Consider the following 20,691-nt stretch of genomic DNA (forward strand, 5'->3'; position numbering starts at 1 on the left):
TTGGTAAGTATTGAGTTTCTAACGAGTAGTATTATCAATAGACCTTCTTTGGTCATACAAAAAGCAATATCATATATTTGTTCGTTGTTTTGAAGGTTTTTGTTTGTCTTTGTTATAAAGCGCAGGAGACCTCAGTGAGGCAGAGCCCACGCTGACACACATGGGTATCACAAAACTTTACAAAGAAAAGTTGGTAAGGATTATGACTTGTATTTCAACATCTGTTCTTCAGGACACTTTAGTGCACCTTTAGTAAATCTTGAATTTAAAGGGTAAAATATGACATTTTGGCATTGTAATAGACAATTAAGGTAGACATTTCAGAATCCTGGTCACATTGGTAATTAATAAAGTTATGTCGGCATAGCAAGATTCATAATTGAATTCTAAAAGTGATTTTTCAATGAAAAATTAATACAATTTTATTATTCATATCGCAAGCAATATATTTTAGAATCCTTTAGCAACAGGGTCAAATCCACTCAGTAAAAGAGCAGCAGAAGAACGAATATCATTAGTGTATTTTAGGTAAGAGGTCATCAAGAAATCATTGAAACAAAACTGAATTACTCCTAATTTATTGTGCTTACACTCTTTTGGAATTTGAACACCACCTATCAAATTTCTCCAAATTGACTGCAGTATGTAACATTTACAAAATATAGTGATTTGTCATATTGGCTTTGGCTCATTCTCATCTTGTGAAGTCTGCCATCTAGAGGATCAAGGGCAGTGGACTCATCTGCAAGTTTTCGTTCAAGTTACATACAGTTCTAACATATACATTCATAAAGTAAATTTATGTTGTATTTGGTGTGGCAACTCGAATTGCCCTGTAGCACCCATTCATACTCTCTGAAACTGGGTGCATCACTTTAGCCTTTAACATCTTAAGTTGGATAATGTCTTGGTGGTGTGATGCCATAGCTGCTCCTTGCAATTATTCATGGACTTTGATAGAACCCAAAGTTTGGTGAAACATCTATTCCATTGTTAAATCATTTATTGTTTTAATAATTTTCAATTGTCTTCGACATCGTGGCAGCCACAGGAATTCAAAAATAATTCAAAATTCAGCCTCAGTTTTTAAAACCTCAAAATTAATTACAAAAAAAATAAAAACAATTATTGTTTATTTAAAACTATAAATTACATGACTTGGAAATAGATAAAGCATTAAGCTGTAATTTGTTCTTTACCAACTGATCCATAGGCTGTGAATTGCCTTTGACATGAACCCTTCTCCAGGTTTGTCACAAATTAGGACTGGAAAGGTGATTGGGTGGTTTACTTTTTCCCCCTTTACCCTTTTTTTGTGTTAATACACTGACTAATCCCACCAAAGTGGATGCTGCTTCTAGACTCTGCAGAATCCAATAGATGCAGTAACAAAGGTACTGGCATCTGTCACAACAGCGGCTTCCCAGTAGATTCAAGATTTCCATGGGAGGAACTGAATGACTGTGTTAATCTCCATGAATTCCAGGCCATTGCAGGAAGATTCACTTGGTGTTTTCCTTTGTCATCGAGGCTCCTTATCCAACAACATTATCAGATAATCTTCACCCCTTATGGCCATTTAGGGATTCCCAATAGCTATTTGACAACCATCAGCGCAAGTATTATGAAAATATATTCAATGTGTTTCTGGACTGCATTTAATTGAAATTTTCATCCCCTCTGGTGCCATTTTCTAGCTAACTTCCTCAGCTCTCTATCATCATGCCTGTGTTATGGTGACTACAATTGCACACAATACATCTGCTGCTGCCTAACTGCAACATAAATTTAAAATTTTACTCTGCCAAATCGAATGGCATGATATGCCTTTTAGAAACGTTTGCAATTTTACCACTCACCTACAAAATCTTGTTTGCAGGTTTCTGTTATAGCACACACCTTATAACGGGGGTCGGCACCTAAGGTCCCCGGGCCGAATGCGGCCCGTAACCCAAAATCATCCAGGCCGCAGGCGGATTTATTTTGCCGTAATCATCCGGCCCGCTGAGCGCCCGTCCCGAGCGCGGCCGAGCGCCTGCCCCGAACGCGGCTGTACCACATCCTGCCCAAAGCCACTGGCACGGCCGCGCACCTTCCGTGAACACGTTTAAGGAAGAACTGCAGATGCTGGAAAAAATGAAGGTAGACAAAAATGCTGGAGAAACTCAGCGGGTGAGACATGCAAGGATTGCATGAGGCTGCCTCACCCGCTGAGTTTCCTCAGCATTTTTGTCTGCCTTCTGTGAACACGCGATTTGATGCCTGCCATCTGGGGCGGGACCCATGTGTATATGTGATAGATGTGGCTCGCCATCCGCTCACAGACATGCGTCTCGGCCCCTATGCAGACCAAGGTTGCCGACCCCTGCCATAATCATGCCATTTATTTAATTAATGCTACATGTTTTCTGAGCAAAATTTATCTCTCAACTATTCACAGTATTACATTTTATTGGCCATATGTCATTCTATTCCATCCTGGGATATTTTACTATCATCCTTATCATCCCCCATATTTTGGAGTTTTGTGTCATCAAACGATTTGAAATTGTCCCGGGTACACTGATGTTTAGGTTGTTAATATGTATTTGAAAAAGTGTCCTTGCATTCATCCTGGAAGACTGGATAATATTTATTTATTATATTTGGTTTTCTCGTTAATTTCTTAACCATTCAGACCCTTGAGTTACATGGGCTGCAGTTTTATATATATATTGTGATTTATCAGATAGGTTAAATCTGTGGACACAATAGCAACCCCAATGCTGACATTAAGTTCCCTGCTAATTATTAAGAATATCTCAGTCAAGTTGGGCAGACATTGATTTATTTATTTCCATTTATACTGCCCATTTATTTCCAGCTGCACTCATAGTTCACGTGAAATCCCCAAATCTGACAGTCCAGTTTCCCTGTAAACTCCGTCTGTGAGGTTTACACGCCTACTTCTTTAAACTTTAGAGATACAGCGTGGAAACAGGCCCTTCAGCCCACCGAGTCCATGCCGACCAGTGATCACCCTGTACATTAGCACTATCCTACACACTACGGGCAATATACATATTCCAAAAACCAATTAACCTACAAACCTGTACACCTTTGGAGTGTGGGAGGAAACCAGAGTACCCGGAGAAAATCCACGCAATCATAGGGAGAACATACAAACTGTAGTCAAGATCGAACCCAGGTCTCTGGCACTGTAAGGCTGCAACTCTCCCGCTGCGCCACTAAGCCGCCTAATTCTTATTACATTCTGTTTTGAATGTTGTAGTGCTGCCATTTTGGAAGTGTTCAATTTTTTAAATTCCAAATTGGAAAAAGTACCAAATTTATTAGGACCAGTAAGTTGAGAGTGTATGCAGATTAATGGTAGCGCAGTAGGCCTTGGAGTTGGTCAGCTTGGCCCAAGAGCTATGATACAATAGTTCAGGTGCCAGCCATCTTCTGTTGCTTTAACAATGGCCTTCTATTAGCAAAGTTTGCCAATGATTGTTCAGAATTTGCTCCATTCCCAACTCTTTAAAAACTAAATCAGTCCAACATTCCAAAGTTTTACGCTATCTGGTTCAAAATACCCCAGAATATTAGAATCCCGTGCCAAAGCATTAATTCCCTCTGTTAGCCAAATGTGGGTGCACATCTCGAGGGCAAGTAAGGATGGGCAATAAATGCTGGTCATACTAGCATTACCCACATCCCAAAATAATTTGTATTTTTGTAAAAGCACAAATGAACAATTTCCTCGTTGCTTCCTGCTGCCTGGAAATCTCTGGTGCACAAAGGAAATAGCTTTGATGTCACTACTGTAAAGTATGTCATTTTGTTATCCTTGAAAGTTTGTTAGGATGTCAAATTATCTGGAATACAACTGATAACAACCTACCATGGCAAATGATTTGAAACAGATGAACATTTATTCATTGAGCAGCTCACTTCAAAAGATGCTTCACTTTTGAATCTTTCACTGTGTCATTTAATGTCCGTTGCATTCTAAATGGCTTTGGTGTGGTGCTGAAAGACAATTAATGAAATAACCTAAAATTAAATGTGGAAAAGCTAATACTCTTAAACTTATCTTATAAATATAAAAGTAATAGATGTCATGAAATAAGAGTAAATGTCTTGGGTGGCATGGTGGCGCAGCAGTAGTGTTACTGCCTTACAGCGCCAGAGACCCGGGTTAGATACTGACTACGGTACTGTCTATACGCTCTCCCCCTGACCTGTGTGGGTTTTCCCCGGATGCTCCGGTTTCTTCCCACACTCCAAAAAGATATAGATTTGGAGGTTAATTAGCTTCTGTAAAATTGTAAATTGTCTCTAGTGTGTGTCAGATAGTGTTAGCGTGTGGGGATTGCTGGTCAGCGCGGACTCAGTGGGCTGAAGGGCCTTTTTCTGAGCTGTATCTCTAAACTAAACTAAGGTGACAATTTGCTACAGCTGGGTTAAGAACAATCGATGAAATATAAACAAGACACTGAAATATTATGCAAGAACTGTTCTAAATATTATAGAATGGTAGAAACATTCTGGTTACAGTTGAAAGCTGCAGCTGTTAAACAAGTCAACACTTAATAACCTCAACAATCCCTGGAAATTTCAGGATTCTTGCCCAAGTTTTACGTAAGCTTTTTGCAAAGGTTCCTTTGCTGACTGAAGCCACATTCACATTTAACTGTGTCTCGGGTATTTTATTGTTAGCTCAGGATTTCCTGAGCAAGATTAGTAACTATACAATAGGCAGGACAAAAGGATGCCCACAAATGGAAGAGGTATTTGAGCTTTTATTATTGTATAATTAATGCTAATTATGTAGCCTAACAGTCCTGGTTCTTATTGAGGTTATGTTGCTGCAGTCTACCAACTTCTGTTTTGAACATAGTTTCTTCTAATTCACTGAAGACCTATTCATTTTAATTGATTTTCAATATGCAATATAGTTATCTTTTGTGAGTGTAGTTCACCCTTGCTCATTGTGCACAGCCTTACCATTGACAAGTTTGCAAAATCTTCATTCTAAACATTATTTTTACAGTTTCAGCTTTCTAAAGTCATTTGTTGCTGATTTGAGTTTCTTGGAACCTAGTCCCACAATGTCTGTGCTGAACATGGTGCCAGGATCAACTCTTTTCTACCTGCACAAAATCCATATCCGTCCGTTCCCAGCATATCCATGTGCCAATCCAAAAATATTTTAATGCCACCATACTATCTGCCTGAACACCATCCCCAGCAATGCATTCCAGGCACATTCTGGGTAAAAATGAAACCTGCTCCGCACACCTCCTTTAAACTTTGCCTCTCTCACTTTAAAGCAATGCCCTCTAGTTTTTGATATTTAGCCAGGGAAAACAGCTCTGACTGGTCCTTCTATCTATGCCTCTCATCATTTTATTTTCTATCAGGTCTTTCCTCTAACTTTACATTCCAGAGAAAAAATTGAGTCTGTCCAACCTCTCCCTGCAGTTAGAACATTCTAATCCAGACATCATTCTTGATTTGTGAAAATTAGGTTTTGGGAAAATATATTGCCGTGGGATGTTGCAAATTATATTGTTTAACTTGCAAAGTAATTGAAGCAAGGGAGATGTGTTATAACAGAACGGTTCATTTTCACGTGAAAGATTCGCCCTCCAATAACCCCTGAGACAGTTAAAGGTGAATGTGACTTAGGCCCGTTTCAGTCACTGCAAATTGCTCTTTTGGCCTCAGCCTTGAATAAATTAATCTTTCAGAACAATAGCAGGTTGACATTTGAATACCTTTTGTGTTTTTAACCAAATCAGAATTATTTGATTGTAAAAGGTTTGTATTCCTGTTACTCATTTCCTTTCAGGTGCAACATGTGGTTTCTCAGAATTGTGATGGGCTACATTTACGAAGCAGTTTACCTAGGAAGGCGCTTTCAGAACTGCATGGAAATATGTACATAGAGGTAAGGTAATGAAGGGCATTGGAGCACGCGTTGTAACATCGTTCTCTCGGAAATTTGTGAACACCCGTGTGATATGTCATGTATGTTATAGATACAGTCATAATTAGCCTATTTTTTAATTCTCGAGGTTAGTTGCAAATATCAGTGTATTAGTTTTGTTTATTATTGTCACGTGTACTGAGGTACAGTCAAAACTTTTTTCTTGCATGCTATCCAGTCAGCAAAAAAAACTGCAGGATTACAATCAAGTCATCCACAATGTACAGATACAGGGCTGCCATGGTAATCAAGGATGAGTCTCACCCCAGACTCTCCCAAGTCTCCCCTCCCATCAGGCAATTCAGGGACAGTTCCTTCCCAGCTGTTATGAGGCAACTGAATCATCCCATCACCAACTGGAGAGCAGTCGTAACCTACTATCCACCTCATTGGAGACTCTCGGATTTTCTTTAATTCGACTTTACTGGACATTATTTTCCACTAAACGTTATGCCCTTTGTCCTGTATCTATGTCTGAAGAAGGGTCTCGACCCGAAACGTCACCCATTCCTTCTCTCCAGAGATGCTGTCTGTCCCGCTGAGTTACTCCAGCATTTTGTGTCTATCTCCTGTATCTGTACACTGATTATAATGTTGTGATCTTTCTGCTGACTGGATAATACGCAACAAAAAATATTTTCAATGTATCTCAGTAAATGTGACAATCAACTAAAGGGTATAGCATTTAGTTGAAGATAAAAGGCAGTAAAGTCCAATTAAAGATAGTTCGGCCTACAATGAGGTAGTTGGAATTCAAGACTGAACACCACTGTGCTTAAAACCTGCAGCAGCTTAAACAAAGATGATGATATTTGTATAAATGGTCGTTATTTCAGTAAGTAGTCAGTTCCTTCAGGGGAAAATATGATTTGTTTTCCAAAATCATCCCTTCTTTACTCATTGATCTACTTTCATCTTCAAATGGTGATTGGGATTGCGTGTGCATTGTAAACACAACTTGGGGCCGGTTGTTTTCGTGACATTGGTTTGATGGAGATGAGCTAACTTAATCTACCTGGAGGCAAAAGGGGATTACTGTTAAGGTGAAGGCTTGTTTGAGCTTTCCAAATTCTGCAAAGTAAAAATTCAAAATAGTTTATTTTATGTGAAAGGATAAAATTGAGGAATGGTGTTCAAAGAGTAGCTCCAACCACAGTACAGCAACATTTTAGCCTTGGTGATCAAATGGACTAATCTGTTTAATTTTAAATTAAGTGGAATTTTCTATTGTAATCACAATGAAACTGTAGGTAGTGCAGCTCTCTCGAAAAGTTCCAGTAGCCCAAGTTTGAAGCTGACCTATAGCGCCACCCCTGAAAACTTGAAAACACACCACAAGGATCCGGTAACACAATCAAGGCTGTACTTTATTAAAGAGTGCCTGATACAACGGCTGTTGGGAACAATCCAACTAGATTGCTCCTAGAACAAAGATTCACGTGATCTTTTAGAGTTTTCTCTGCTTTCTACGTATCCACTAATTAACCCATAACAGATTTTACAAAGGTACCAGCTTTTCTCTGCTATCAGAAGGTTTTGATAACATCACGACGGTGCAGTGTTAGAGTTGCTGACGTACAGTGCTTTCAGCGTCAGAGACCCAGGTTCGAACCCCACTATGGGTGCTGTTTGTACGTTCTCCCCGTGACCGTGTGGCCTTTCTCCAAGATCTTCAGTTTCCACCCACTCTCCAAAGACATACAGGTTTGTAGGTTAATTGGTTTTGTATAATTGTAAATTGTCCCTAGTGTGTGTAGGACAGTGTTAATATGCGGGGATCGCTGGTCGATGCGGACTTGGTGGGCATCAGCATATCTTTGGTAATTGGAAGCATACCTTGATATCCAGAGATAATCTATACATTCATAAGGAGAACATGCAAATTCCACAGATTGACACCAGAGGTATTAATTGAACCCAGACCATTGGCATAACTGTTCGTGTTCTAGATTTGATGAGTGACGCAGTGATGTAGGTCTATTGTATTTGCTATTAACCATTGCACTCCTAATTTTATTCACTCCAATTCACTGCTCCTTGGAAAAAAATGTTTTTGCATGGTGAGCTCAATGAGATAGATGTGCCTGGTTTGGAAGTGGATAAACAGGAGATGCTGAGAAATTGTTTACTTGACCCCATCCCAAAGCAAACATTAAACTTTGCAATTTCAAATAATACCGCCCTCTCGTTCCCATCCTCCCACCAACCTTCATCCTCTTCCCACCCAGACCCCTCCATCTGTGCATCCATCACTCCCACCAACCCACACCTCAATCACCCTGCTCTTTCCCCCATCCCCAATCCTCTCTCCCTCTCCATTTCCCATATTTCCTTTTATCCCCTCTTTCCCTCTCCCCCTGCCCCATTCACTTCCACCCATATCCCGCCCTCTCGTTTCACTCCTCTTCTGTCTTTATCTGACACGCCTCCTTTTCACCTGTAGCATTTGCTGCTATCACCATCACTATATTTTGCCCCACTCCCACCCTTCTTTTACAGCTTTCTCCCCCCTCTTTCTATCAGTCTGACGAAAGATCCTGACTTGCAATTTCATCTGTCCATTCATTCCACAGATGCTGTCTCACCGACTGAGTTCCTCAAGCACTGTTAGGAACTGAGATTACATTTGTTTGTGTAGAAGCAATCATTTGATTTTTTTTCAGAGAACTGTTATTTAGTATATTCAAGAGTTCAATAGATTTTTAGACAGTAAACATGTTTGGGTTATATGAAGATTGAGTGGGGAAATAGAATTGAGGCAGAATTGCCACAATCTTAATTTAGCCTCAGAGCAGGACTGAGGGCTGGCTTGTCAACCCCACTCTATTATGTGCCCCCTATTTCTAACCCGCCACTGAGTATTTGAGCAGATTTTCACCAAACTTTAAAATTGTCATAAAATAAAGCAGGCCAATATTTTCCCAGTACTGTTTGTGTTAAAGTGACCCCCTCAACTTTAATATTTTTAATCTGTTATTTCTCCTACAAAATGCAAATAAGGATGTTGGCAAATGTCTCAATATTTGATTTCCTGTCACGCCATGGTTTTTAATAGGTCTGCACGTACTGCTCTCCTAACCGAGAATACATCCGTCTGTTTGATGTCACTGAACGCACATCGCTACACAGACACAATACTGGAAGAAAGTGTCACAAATGTGGCGGTGAACTGCGAGACACAATTGTGCACTTTGGTGAAAAGGGAACACTGGAGCAGCCGCTGAACTGGAAGGGGGCAGCGGAGGCAGCCAAGGAAGCCGATGTCATCATTTGTCTTGGATCCAGTTTAAAGGTTAAGCATTGTTTTCCAGAAATGTCCTTTGTCACTGCAGATGCTGCATTAACTTACTGCTTTTGAACCTCTTGTGTCACACCCCATTGTATATTTTATGTAAATAAGAATTGTTATAAAGATAGTTTTGAATAAGGAGCTATACAGTTTCTATAATTATTTTTAATGGAGAATTGCTGTTTAGAACATGAGTACTGCACATATATTATATATACATTATAATATTATAATATATATATTATACATATATCTTATAGTAATATATATAATATATAACATATATGATATATATATTATAAATATATGATATATTATATATATGTGATATATAGATAGATTTTTATATATATATATATACACACACACACACACACACACACACACCTACACACACACACACACACACACACACACACACACACTGGACACACTCACACACACTCTTAAATTAATTCAGAGGAAAGTGAATTAGAGCCATCAAAGTAAATTAGGATTTTCACATCTTAAAGAAAAGAGACTGAACAGGATTGATGCAACTATTCTATTCTATGAAATGGTTAATAATTGCATTGTAACAATTCTAATTCAGTGATTATCTTCTGAAATTGCTGGTTCTGTATCTGAAAGCTAAGAACCAATATTCTATAATATGATAGTTTACAGTGTAGAGGAAAAAGGAATATAGGACACCAGACTTTGACAACTAGCTCTGTTTCTTATTTAGGGCAGGATCCTTTTATTTACTAGTCTTGTTTAGATTCATTTTGCATCCTACTTCATAAGGGATATTGTTGCTTTACTACTCATTGTACTCATTTGGCACCAACCATTGGCAGATAATGTAAACTGTAGATTGAAACAGTTTTGCTCCATCACAAATAGAAATATACACATCAGAAAAGCACTGGAACGATTCTGAACACAAGGATTATCTCATATACATAAACTACTGTTCAAAAAAACAGACACTCAAAGAGGAAACAAGAGGGAACATGTGAATAGTTTTACCACATTCAGACTTTCATTTTCCCAACAAGGATCATCTTGCGACCCTGGAGCTCATGGGAGTTTATTTTAAGGTTGCCTTTAATTAAGGGCACTATTTTTAGACACTTATGGGTGTTGGTGTGTTTTTTTCTGACAATGTAGGTTTGAGGAGAATGATTTTTTGGATGTCGATTGATATTTCAGTTTTCAGTTTTAATATTTTTACGTTAGTTCCAGACTAAACTTTTATTCAGCAAGTAGCTCAAATGTTAAATGAACCAAGTGCAACAAGCTATTTTAGATTAAACGAATGTATTTTTGTTTTCAGGTTCTTAAAAAGTATGCATGTCTTTGGTGCATGAGTAGAGTACCTCACAAAAGACCCAAACTGTATATAGTAAACCTACAGGTAAGAGCTACATTTGAGAGCCAATCAAAAGATACACTGGTATAAAGATAACTGCTCTCTGGTTAGATTGCATGGGATCCAAGGAGAGATAGCTGACTGGATAGCAAATTGGCTCCATGGAAGGAAGCAGAGGGTAATGGTGGAAAGTTGCTTCACAGACTGGATGCCTGTGACTAGTGGTGTGCCTCAGGGTTTGGTGCTGAGCCCATTACTGTTTGTCATCAACATCAATGATTTGGATGAGAACATACAGGGCAAGATTAGCAAGTTTGCTGATGATACAAAAGTTAGTGGTTTTGCAGATAGTGAAGATGGTTGTGAACGATTGCAGCAGGATCTGGATCAATTAGCCAGGTGGGCGGAGGAATGGTTGATGGAATTTAATACAGAGAAGTGTGAGGTGTTGCATTTTGGAACGTCGAACAAGGGTAGGACCTACACAGTAAATGGTAGGTCTCTAGGTAGTAGAGCAGAGGGATCTAGGAGTACAGGTGCATGGTTCCTTGAAGGTCGAGTCACAGGTAGATAAGGCGGTCAAAAAAGCTTGTGGCTTTCATCAGTCAGAGTATTGAGTATAGAAGTTGGGAGGTCATGTTGCAGTTGTATAAGACGTTGGTGAGACCGCATTTAGAATATTGTGTTCAGTTCTGGGTATTATGTTATAGGAAAGATATTGTCAAGCTTGAAAGGGTTCAGAAAAGATTTACGAGGATGTTGCCTGGACTAGAGGGTGTGAGCTATAGGGGGAGATTGAGTTGGCTGGGTCTCTATTCCATGGAGCGTGGGAGGATGAGGGAAGATCTTATAGAGGTATACAAAATCATGAGAAGAATAAATCAGGCGGATGCACAGAGTCTTTTGCCCAGAGTAGGGGAATCGAGGACCTCGAGGTTCAAGGTGAAGGGGAAAAGATTTAATTGGAATCCGAGGGGTAACTTTTTCACACAAAGGATGGTGGGTGTATGGAACAAGCTGCCAGTGGAGGTAGCTGAGGCTGGGACTATCCCACCATTTAAGGAACAGTTAGATAGGTGCATGGATAGGACAGGATTGGAGGGATATGGACCAAGTGCAGGTAGCTGGGACATTGTTGGCCGGTGTGGGCGAGTTTGGCCGAAAGTCCTGTTTCCACACTGTTTCACTCTATGACTCTATAACTGATTTCCTACCTTAAACGATGTGTTTTATGACATTGTACTGTTAACAAGTGAATGTATTCCAATAACGGCTTAATTATTTTAACCTTTATTGCTTGGGTTTAGTATTATTATTATCCTGTGTTCTGAGAAACAGTGAAAATCTGTCTTGGAGGCAAGAGAATAATACTAAATCTAAACCTAAATCATTAAATAAAATGTGTTTTTGTCTGCTGTTAATTAGCACCTATTCTTGCTGTCATGGTCCTGATTTCTGTGCTGCCAAACCATACATAGGTTATTGTACTACACCATTAACTTTTATTCCTTATTTTGCTTTTGATTAAGATTTACCATCACACAACCTCAGTTTTTCAAACCTTTGTCTTGCAGGTTGCTTTTATGTTTAAATGGGTTATGTGTCCTTTAAAGTGACAGTGTAAAAATGTCTTGGGAACAGTATACAACTGGCATCTAAAGCAATATATAATGAACCAGTCAACAATATGCAGTTTAGAATGCATATTGTCCATTTTATTAAAGGATGAAAACATAGCTCATTGGACAGAGTACAACCTTAATATGTGCTCTATGTTATTACTTCAACTGGAGGATGTTTTGAAATTAATTCTAGCCTGGGCTCAATATAGAGTTATATGCTTGTGTGAGGGAAGCAAACTTTTGACATTGAATGTATTTTTATATTGAACGCAGATTATACATTTACATTTAAGTTCAATGTTACGGTCATGGGGCCTGTCAACTGTATGGGCCTGTAGAGTCCTACAGCAGGGGGACTGACCTTCTGCCCTACTTGTCAATGCTAACCAAAATGCTCACTTACACTAGTCCCACTTGCTCGTGTTTGTCCCATATCCCTCTGAACATTTTCAATCCATGTACCTGTCCAAATACTTCTAAATGTTATAGGACCTGCCTCAATTACCTCTGGCAGCTCATTCTGTATGTCCGCCATCCTGTGAAAAAGCTGCATCTCGGGTTCCTAATAAATCTTTCCCCTCTCACCTCAAACCCATGACTTCTTGATTCCCCTATCATGGGTAAAAGTGCATTCATCCTATCCCCTTCATTATTGTATACACGTCTGTAAGATCACCCTATAGCTTCCTGTTCTCAAAGGGCTAAATTCCTAACCTCTCCCTAAAGCTCAGGCCCTAGAGTCTTGGCAATATCCATGGAACTCTTTTCAGCTTAACAACATCCTCCAGCAGGCTGACCAAAACCGAACCCAATATTCCAAATGTGGCCTCACCAATGTCTTGTACAACTGTAGCATAACATCTCAACTTCTATACTCAATACCCTGACAGATGAAGGCAGATGAATTTAATTTCAATTCTGTCATATTTAACCTACTTAAAGCATTAGAAGGGTGCATTGTTGTCTTGGTTCACTTCTCCCTATTGGACGGTAAATTAATTTACCTTTGATATCATCTTATTTTGGCAGAAAACCTATTTTAAAGACATTATGTACAAGCTGTAATTTGGTGCTTCTCCCTCATCTTTTTCAGTGGACACCAAAAGATGGTGTAGCTACACTGAAGATTCATGCAAAATGTGATGATGTCATGCAGCTACTACTGGAAGAACTTTGCCTTGAAATTCCACACTATGATAGGTATTTCCATCTGATTTTGCGTCATCTTCAGGCTTTTCTCCAGTTCTTCCTCAGACTATCCTTTTTTTGAGTTTTCACCAGAATGCACTATCTTTTGCATCCTATACACTTATTGACTCAATTGCAGGTATGCACATCTCAGACCTTTCCTTTTATCCCTTCAAATTCACTATATCAGCAATCAATTCCCTTTGGCTCTGGCATTAGACTCTCTTTTCAAATCCCTTTCACCAGCACTTCCAAACTCTCACCTATCTTGGTTCTGGTCCATAATTTGCAATGATCTTTGGGAGCTGTTCGGCCATTCCCCAAATTCCCCTTTGTCTCTGTAATCTCTCTAGATCACTTTCTCCAGAATAGTTTGTCCTCACTACATCAGTCCATGATTGAATCACATGAAGTATGATCATATGTCTTCTTCTCTATCAGAATAATTCACTGGATCATCCTGGTAAACAAATCAAAGCTCTTTCATCTTTCCTCCAATATCCTAAAAATCCATCCCTTTATCTCCAAAGTCAAGGAGCAAGGAATTACTTCTGCTGCGTCTTCTCCTTTGCCCATCAAACCAATCCACATCCTGGCACAACTCCATACTTCCCTCACTTCTTTCCTTTCTGACGTGCCTTTAGGTCATGCTTGATGAACTTGCCAACCTCCAACATTCCCACTAAATCGCTGACCACCCAGCTTTCATGGCTTCTTTGCTAGATGATATAGTAAGTAGTTTCCTCGCACTGTTGTGCTCTCTTTCAAAAATGGTGACATAGCCCCAATCCTCAAAATAAACACCACTCTCGAGTACAAAAGACAACAACGCTGGAGGAACTCATTTCTGGTTGCGACCCTGCATCAGGACACTATGATGGATATGAGATACGCTGATAGGTGGAACCAGTTGGAGAGGGGTTGTTGGGTAGCTGGAACTATGTGGGGGAAGGTGGGACATGGGTGGTAGGTGATAGAACTAGATAAGGATGTGATTGGTAGATAGAACCAGGGGGAAGAGAGAATCAGAAAGATGGACAAAGGCAGAAGAAAACGAGATGGACAGTGAATGGATGTGGGAGAAGATAGGTTATCTGAAAATGGAAAAGTCAATGGTCATGCAATGGTTGCAATAAGTTTCCCAAGTGGAATATGTTGTTCCAATTTTTTGTCTTTCCATATCAATGGCTGAGGACAGACAGGTTCGTGTGTAAGTGTAGAGAAAAATTAAAATGCCATGTAACCAAAAGCTTAGATGTGAAACAGCACAGGTGCTGTGCAAAAAGGTTGTGTAATCTACGCCTTGCTTCATCGTAGAGAAGGCCACATTGCTGATGCCTACTGCAGTAGACTAGATTGGAACAGATGCAGGTGAACCTCTGCCTCATCTGGGAGAGCTGATTAAGTGCCCTTTGTCTTCATACTACAGACTTAAAGTACACGGCATTGGGGGTTCAGTATTGATGTGGATAGAGAACTGGCTGGCAAACAGGAAGCAAAGAGTAGGAGTAAACGGGTCCTTTTCACAATGGCAGGCAGTGACTAGTGGGGTACCGCAAGGCTCAGTGCTGGGACCCCAGCTATTTACAATATATATGAATGATCTGGATGAGGGAATTGAAGGCAATATCTCCAAGTTTGCGGACGACACTAAGCTGGGGGGCAGTGTTAGCTGTGAGGAGGATGCTAGGAGACTGCAAGGTGACTTGGATAGGCTGGGTGAGTGGGCAAATGTTTGGCAGATGCAGTATAATGTGGAAAAAATGTGAGGTTATCCATTTTGGTGGCAAAAACAGGAAAGCAGACTATTATCTAAATGGTGGCCGACTAGAAAAAGGGGAGATGCAGCGAGACCTGGGTGTCATGGTACACCAGTCATTGAAAGTAGGCATGCAGGTGCAGCAGGCAGTGAAGAAAGCGAATGGTATGTTAGCTTTCATAGCAAAAGGATTTGAGTATAGGAGCAGGGAGGTTCTACTGCAGTTGTACAGGGTCTTGGTGAGACCACACCTGGAGTATTGCGTACAGTTTTGGTCTCCAAATCTGAGGAAGGACATTATTGCCATAGAGGGAGTGCAGAGAAGGTTCACCAGACTGATTCCTGGGATGTCAGGACTGTCTTATGAAGAAAGACTGGATCGACTTGGTTTATACTCTCTAGAATTTAGGAGATTGAGAGGGGATCTTATAGAAACTTACAAAATTCTTAAGGGGTTGGACAGGCTAGATGCAGGAAGATTGCTCCCGATGTTGGGGAAGTCCAGGACAAGGGGTCACAGCTTAAGGATAAGGGGGAAATCCTTTAACACCGAGATGAGAAGAACTTTTTTCACACAGAGAGTGGTGAATCTCTGGAACTCTCTGCCGCAGAGGGTAGTCGAGGCCAGTTCATTGGCTATATTTAAGAGGGAGTTAGATGTGGCCCTTGTGGCTAAGGGGATCAGAGGGTATGGAGAGAAGGCAGGTACGGGATACTGAGTTGGATGATCAGCCATGATCATATTGAATGGCGGTGCAGGCTCGAAGGGCCGAATGGCCTACTCCTGCACCTAATTTCTATGTTTCTATGTTTCTATACTACCTGCAAGTATTTTGTACTTGCACATTACTCCCTCATCTCCAAACTTCCCTTTCTCTAATACTTCAGCTCTGGAATCTCTTAACGATCTTACTATAATATTTGAAATGAGCAAATTCACTTCACAACAGACCTTGCCACCGTCAACCACAATCCTCCTACACCTGTCCTTTGTTATGAGTTTGTTGTCAATTTGTCACTGTCACCTTTCCAGTTATAACCAGCACTATAAATGGGCTCTATTCTTACCAAGTGCCATATACAGACTAAAATTCTCCAGGATGTATTTTTGGCTTCCACGTCTACATGATATCTCTAGCTAACTTCACCTTTATCAATATTTTCTTCCTTTGACACACATTTTGTTACCTTGCCACTAATTCCATTCCTCTTGCCACAATCAAAACTCTGGATTGAGCTTTCAACTGTTGATCCTCTCCATCACTACGACAACCCACTTCTACAATAATTGCCCATCATCCATCCTCCCACAGCTCATCTGTGACTGAAACCCTCATCTGGGCTTTGTCAGCTGCTGTGTTGTGTTGCAGCTTCAATGAACATCAGCTCATGCAAAGCACTGCCTATATCCCGTCATCCTCCAAGTCCCGTTCACTCGTCACTGCTGTGGCCTCCATGGCTGTGGCATTATTTAAAAATACCATCCTTGAGTTTAAATCCATTGCCTCTCTTGATCTTTCACTTCCTTCAGACTTATAATCCTCTGATCTGTTTCAACCAACTCTGATTTCTTGCGTGCCATCTTTATCTCAGCTACAGCAGCAATGGATTTGGTTATCAAGGTCCTGATTCTGGAATTGCCTCTCTAAACCCCTCCTGTAGTTATCCTCATCTCCTTTTGGATTTGCGATTACTTTTTAAAATCTGTACAAACTGAAGGTTTTTTTGGATTTAATGTAATTGGGTGCCATTATAATTTATTGTACCATACGTGTAGTTGGGGCAAAGACACAAAGTGCAGGAGTAACTCAGCGGGTCAGGCAGAATCTCAGCAGAACATGGATAGGTGAAGTTATGGGATGGAATGATATCATTAATAAACTGTGGGATGGTTGTTGATTAATACCTAAAAATAATTTTCACTCTGATGCCTGATTCTCTTGCAGGTCAAAAGATCCTATTTTTAGTCTAGCTACTCAACTGAGGCCAGGCGAAGAAGACAGTCACAGCCGTAAACTACTAACTAAGGACAACCCAGGAAGTGTGGGCTCCACTGTCTCAGGTGGTTGGTATGGCAAAGGTTGTGCAAAAGGCAGAAGAAAGAAGAAAGTCTAATCAGGGAATTGTGACGGTCAATGTTTACATCTTTAATCTTTTTCCCTCCTTCCCCATACAAATTCCATTTTGGGGAAGGAGCAGAATCAAAGCAGATTTCTGCAAACCCTGACGCCAATACTGGAGAGACGGACTCTGCCGACCATTTGACCAGAACGTGATTTTTACATGTCCGGTCCACCTTGCCACCTGAAATTGGTATCGATCTGTAAATACAGATAATCAGGCTGTTGGCATATCAGCGGGCTATTACATTTTAAAACTAGTAGGATACAGTTTTAAAATCATGTGACATTTGGGGACTAAATATTCTGTATGATGTATAGTAAAATGTTCCAAGGAATAATTTTTAAACAGTATAAATTGGGAAGAATTGGGGGAAATAGTGTTCCTCTTAACTTTGGGTGAAAAATGTTGACAATGTGTGATTAGGGCATCCTCACTGTCAATAGAAATGCTGGTTCCTATGCACCCAGCACTAACAGCAATATAGAAAGTGTATCAATGACTTAAAACAATTGTTCTTCCACTGTCTTTCCAGAGGGAACTCTGCATGTTATTTTCAAGCCACGTACTCTTGAGTCAGTGGCATACAGCCTCTCCCTGGTTTTCCTGCAGTAAGAACACAAGACCAGGGTGAACAACATACTATTTCTGCGAATTTTGCACCCACTCAAAATTTAAAACATCTCCAGTTAATGTTAAACAGTATTTGTTGAAAAATGTACAAAAAAAAGTTGGGAGCCAGTGACGTTCCACAAGTTTTCAATGCAGTCAGCATGTGTTGTACCCAAGAACAAGAATAACTTGAGCAGAAAATCTATACCTGCAACAGTAAAAGTACTGTTTCAACATATGAGGTAGTGTAATAATATCTCTCACCAAACCTGGTGAGTGAGTTCCTGATAAATTGCTTGCTGCTTTTGTTGGGATCTAAGGACACGGTCCAACAACTTAAACTTACGCACTGAAATTATAGCTGAGTGCCAAAGTAGCTTTTGTAAATACAACAAACGGCTTGTGTCAGATGGCATTACTTATGAAATTGGAGTTTCATCTACAGAACACAAACTCAACCAATTTTTATCAGTAATGGCATCAGAGCAGATAAAGCAGAAAACCTGTCTCCAATCCTCACGGTGCTCTGAAAGGTTACTTTTTAAATTTTGAAAATAAAAGATAAATCTCAAGTATATTTGCACTAATATATATTTCAATTTTACAATACCATTTGTATGTCTTTGTTTATTTTGTTACACATTTGGACTACTTATAGAATTTTCAAAAACCACCATTTTTACACAGGGATTTTTCTAGTGATTGATCGCTTTTCTAGTTTTACTAATCTTGCTCATTGTTAGAAATCTCTAATATGTGTTGTTATGGTTTACTGTGATGTTTCAGGCTAAGCTATTGATGGGTTGATCATTTAACAGCAATTTATCTGCCTTGCCATGTAAATCCTTGGTTCTGTCTTCAACCATTCGCTGTGATACCCAAATCGCAAACAATGTCGCAAATTGGGCTGCAAACAATACGGATTGTGTCTGTTTCTTCAAGCTGAGCAAGGCACTTGCTAATAAGCAGAAATTTTAACGTAATACTAATGATAATTTTCATACAGATAGAAGGTTGTAATCCAAAGTAGTTTGGGTGGGATGGGATGAGTGAACCAAGATGTTGCGGAGGGAGCGGTCTCTGAGGAAGGCGGACAGGAATGGAGATGGGAAGATGGAGGAGGATGGAGATGTATTGGATGCAGAGGCTGGTGGGGTGAAACATCAGGAAAGAGTGATATAGCGTGGAAAAGGCCCTTTGGCCCAACTTGCCCACTCTGGCCAACATGTCCCAGCTGCACTAGTCCCACCTGCCTGCGTTTGGTCCATATCCCTCCATACCTGTCCTATCCATGTACCTGTCTAATTGTTTCTTAAACCCAGCCTCAACTACCTCATCTGGCAGCTTGTTCCTTGCAGCTGCCACCCTTTGGATTCCTATTAAATCTTTTCCCCTTCACCTTAAATCTATGTCCTCTGATACTCGATTCACCTACTCGGGACGAGACTAGGTGCATCTAAGGGGATCTTTGTGTCTGGGGGGGGAAGGGGGAAGGAGGGCAGAACTGCAGGACACAGGAGACTAGGGTGAGGGTTGACAGAAGGGAGAATTCTTCAACTACTTTAACTGCTTCTGGAAAATCAGCCAAATCCCAGGGTTCAGCATTATGATTGCCGAGAATAATTCTCATTGATTATACTGATTCTTCATAGTGTGCTATTTATTGAAAGGACTTTTGCTTCTCAGCCCTCGATTGCCCTTTTGTTTCAAATCACAACAGAAAAATTGCTGTTTTAGGATTAATCTCTTAGCCACGAGACAATATGGAATGTTGTGGCTTATCTTTAAAACCATATTTATAAAACGGGTATTTTTTTAACTGTCAAATAGATTTGAGTGTTGGTATACTGGCAGTTAAGGAACAAATTGAGTCAATATATCATGTGATTGAAAGGATTAAACAGTAAACAAGAAGAAAAATACTGTGAATACTCAATCTCTGAAATAAAAACATTAAATGCCTCTAAGTGAGTTGTTTGGATGTCAATATCCTGGACGTGAATGGGAGGATGAGTGCACTGAATGATATGTTGCTGGTAGGCACTGCATTGACTCAAAGTCTCCTGCTTAACTGGGAGAATGTGTGCATTATTAAAAGATGCTGCTGTTTTGATCTGATTCGCTGGGACATTTTTATAGCCCTTTCTGACAGGTTAAAACATTTGGCAAAATCTCTGCATTCCTGCTTTTAATAATGCTGAATGAATTTGCTTTACAAATTTAAAAATGTTTAAAAAGTAATGCTTTGGCAAGGATGTCGGGATGGGATTTGGGCAGATTTATAGTTTAATAGAATCCTGACCTCTCAACGCAATTCTCAAATGGGTTTGTTTTTCAATGCCCCGATGTTCAACTAGCATTATCAACCCATGCTTCTAAATATGCAAAATCAGTAAGGTTCAAACATACAGCTGTAAATTTAACATCTGGTTTGCTCTACTTGTGTAACATTGGTAATGAGATTGTCTCATGTTTCTGTCACTTGAAAGGGTATTTTTTTTTTCAAATATGTGCCTCCAGAATCCCAAACGTAATGTGCATGATAGGATTTCACTTTACGGAACAAGAAAACTTGGTGATATAGCTGGTGGATGAACATACAGTTAGGGACTTGCTGGAAGAGAACAGCCCAACTGTATAGTTGCACTTTATTTGATACAAATCGTCAATCATATTACAACTGTAATTTTCATTTCTAAATAAACAATCCTAAATTGAGAGTCTGCATCCTTATTGTTCAGTGTAAACTAGGTAGTTTAGTTTATTGTCAGT

At 39.9% G+C, this 20,691-nt stretch overlaps 1 protein-coding gene across 1 annotated transcript in view; it reads left to right on the top strand.

Annotated features, from left to right (window-relative positions):
* The window catches only part of sirt7 (sirtuin 7), a 34,660-nt gene extending 14,021 nt beyond the window's left edge, over positions 1-20,639 (top strand). The window contains exons 5-10 of the mRNA XM_055653925.1: positions 121-193; positions 5,837-5,935; positions 9,030-9,266; positions 10,582-10,662; positions 13,333-13,439; positions 17,133-20,639. Coding sequence (XP_055509900.1) covers positions 121-193; positions 5,837-5,935; positions 9,030-9,266; positions 10,582-10,662; positions 13,333-13,439; positions 17,133-17,301 — 766 coding nt within the window. The 3' untranslated portion in view covers positions 17,302-20,639. The remainder of the gene's footprint in view (positions 1-120; positions 194-5,836; positions 5,936-9,029; positions 9,267-10,581; positions 10,663-13,332; positions 13,440-17,132) is intronic.
* The last annotated feature ends 52 nt before the right edge of the window (positions 20,640-20,691 follow it).

Source organism: Leucoraja erinacea, chromosome 23 (genome assembly GCF_028641065.1).
Source record: "Leucoraja erinacea ecotype New England chromosome 23, Leri_hhj_1, whole genome shotgun sequence".
NCBI classification, from domain to species: domain Eukaryota; kingdom Metazoa; phylum Chordata; class Chondrichthyes; order Rajiformes; family Rajidae; genus Leucoraja; species Leucoraja erinaceus.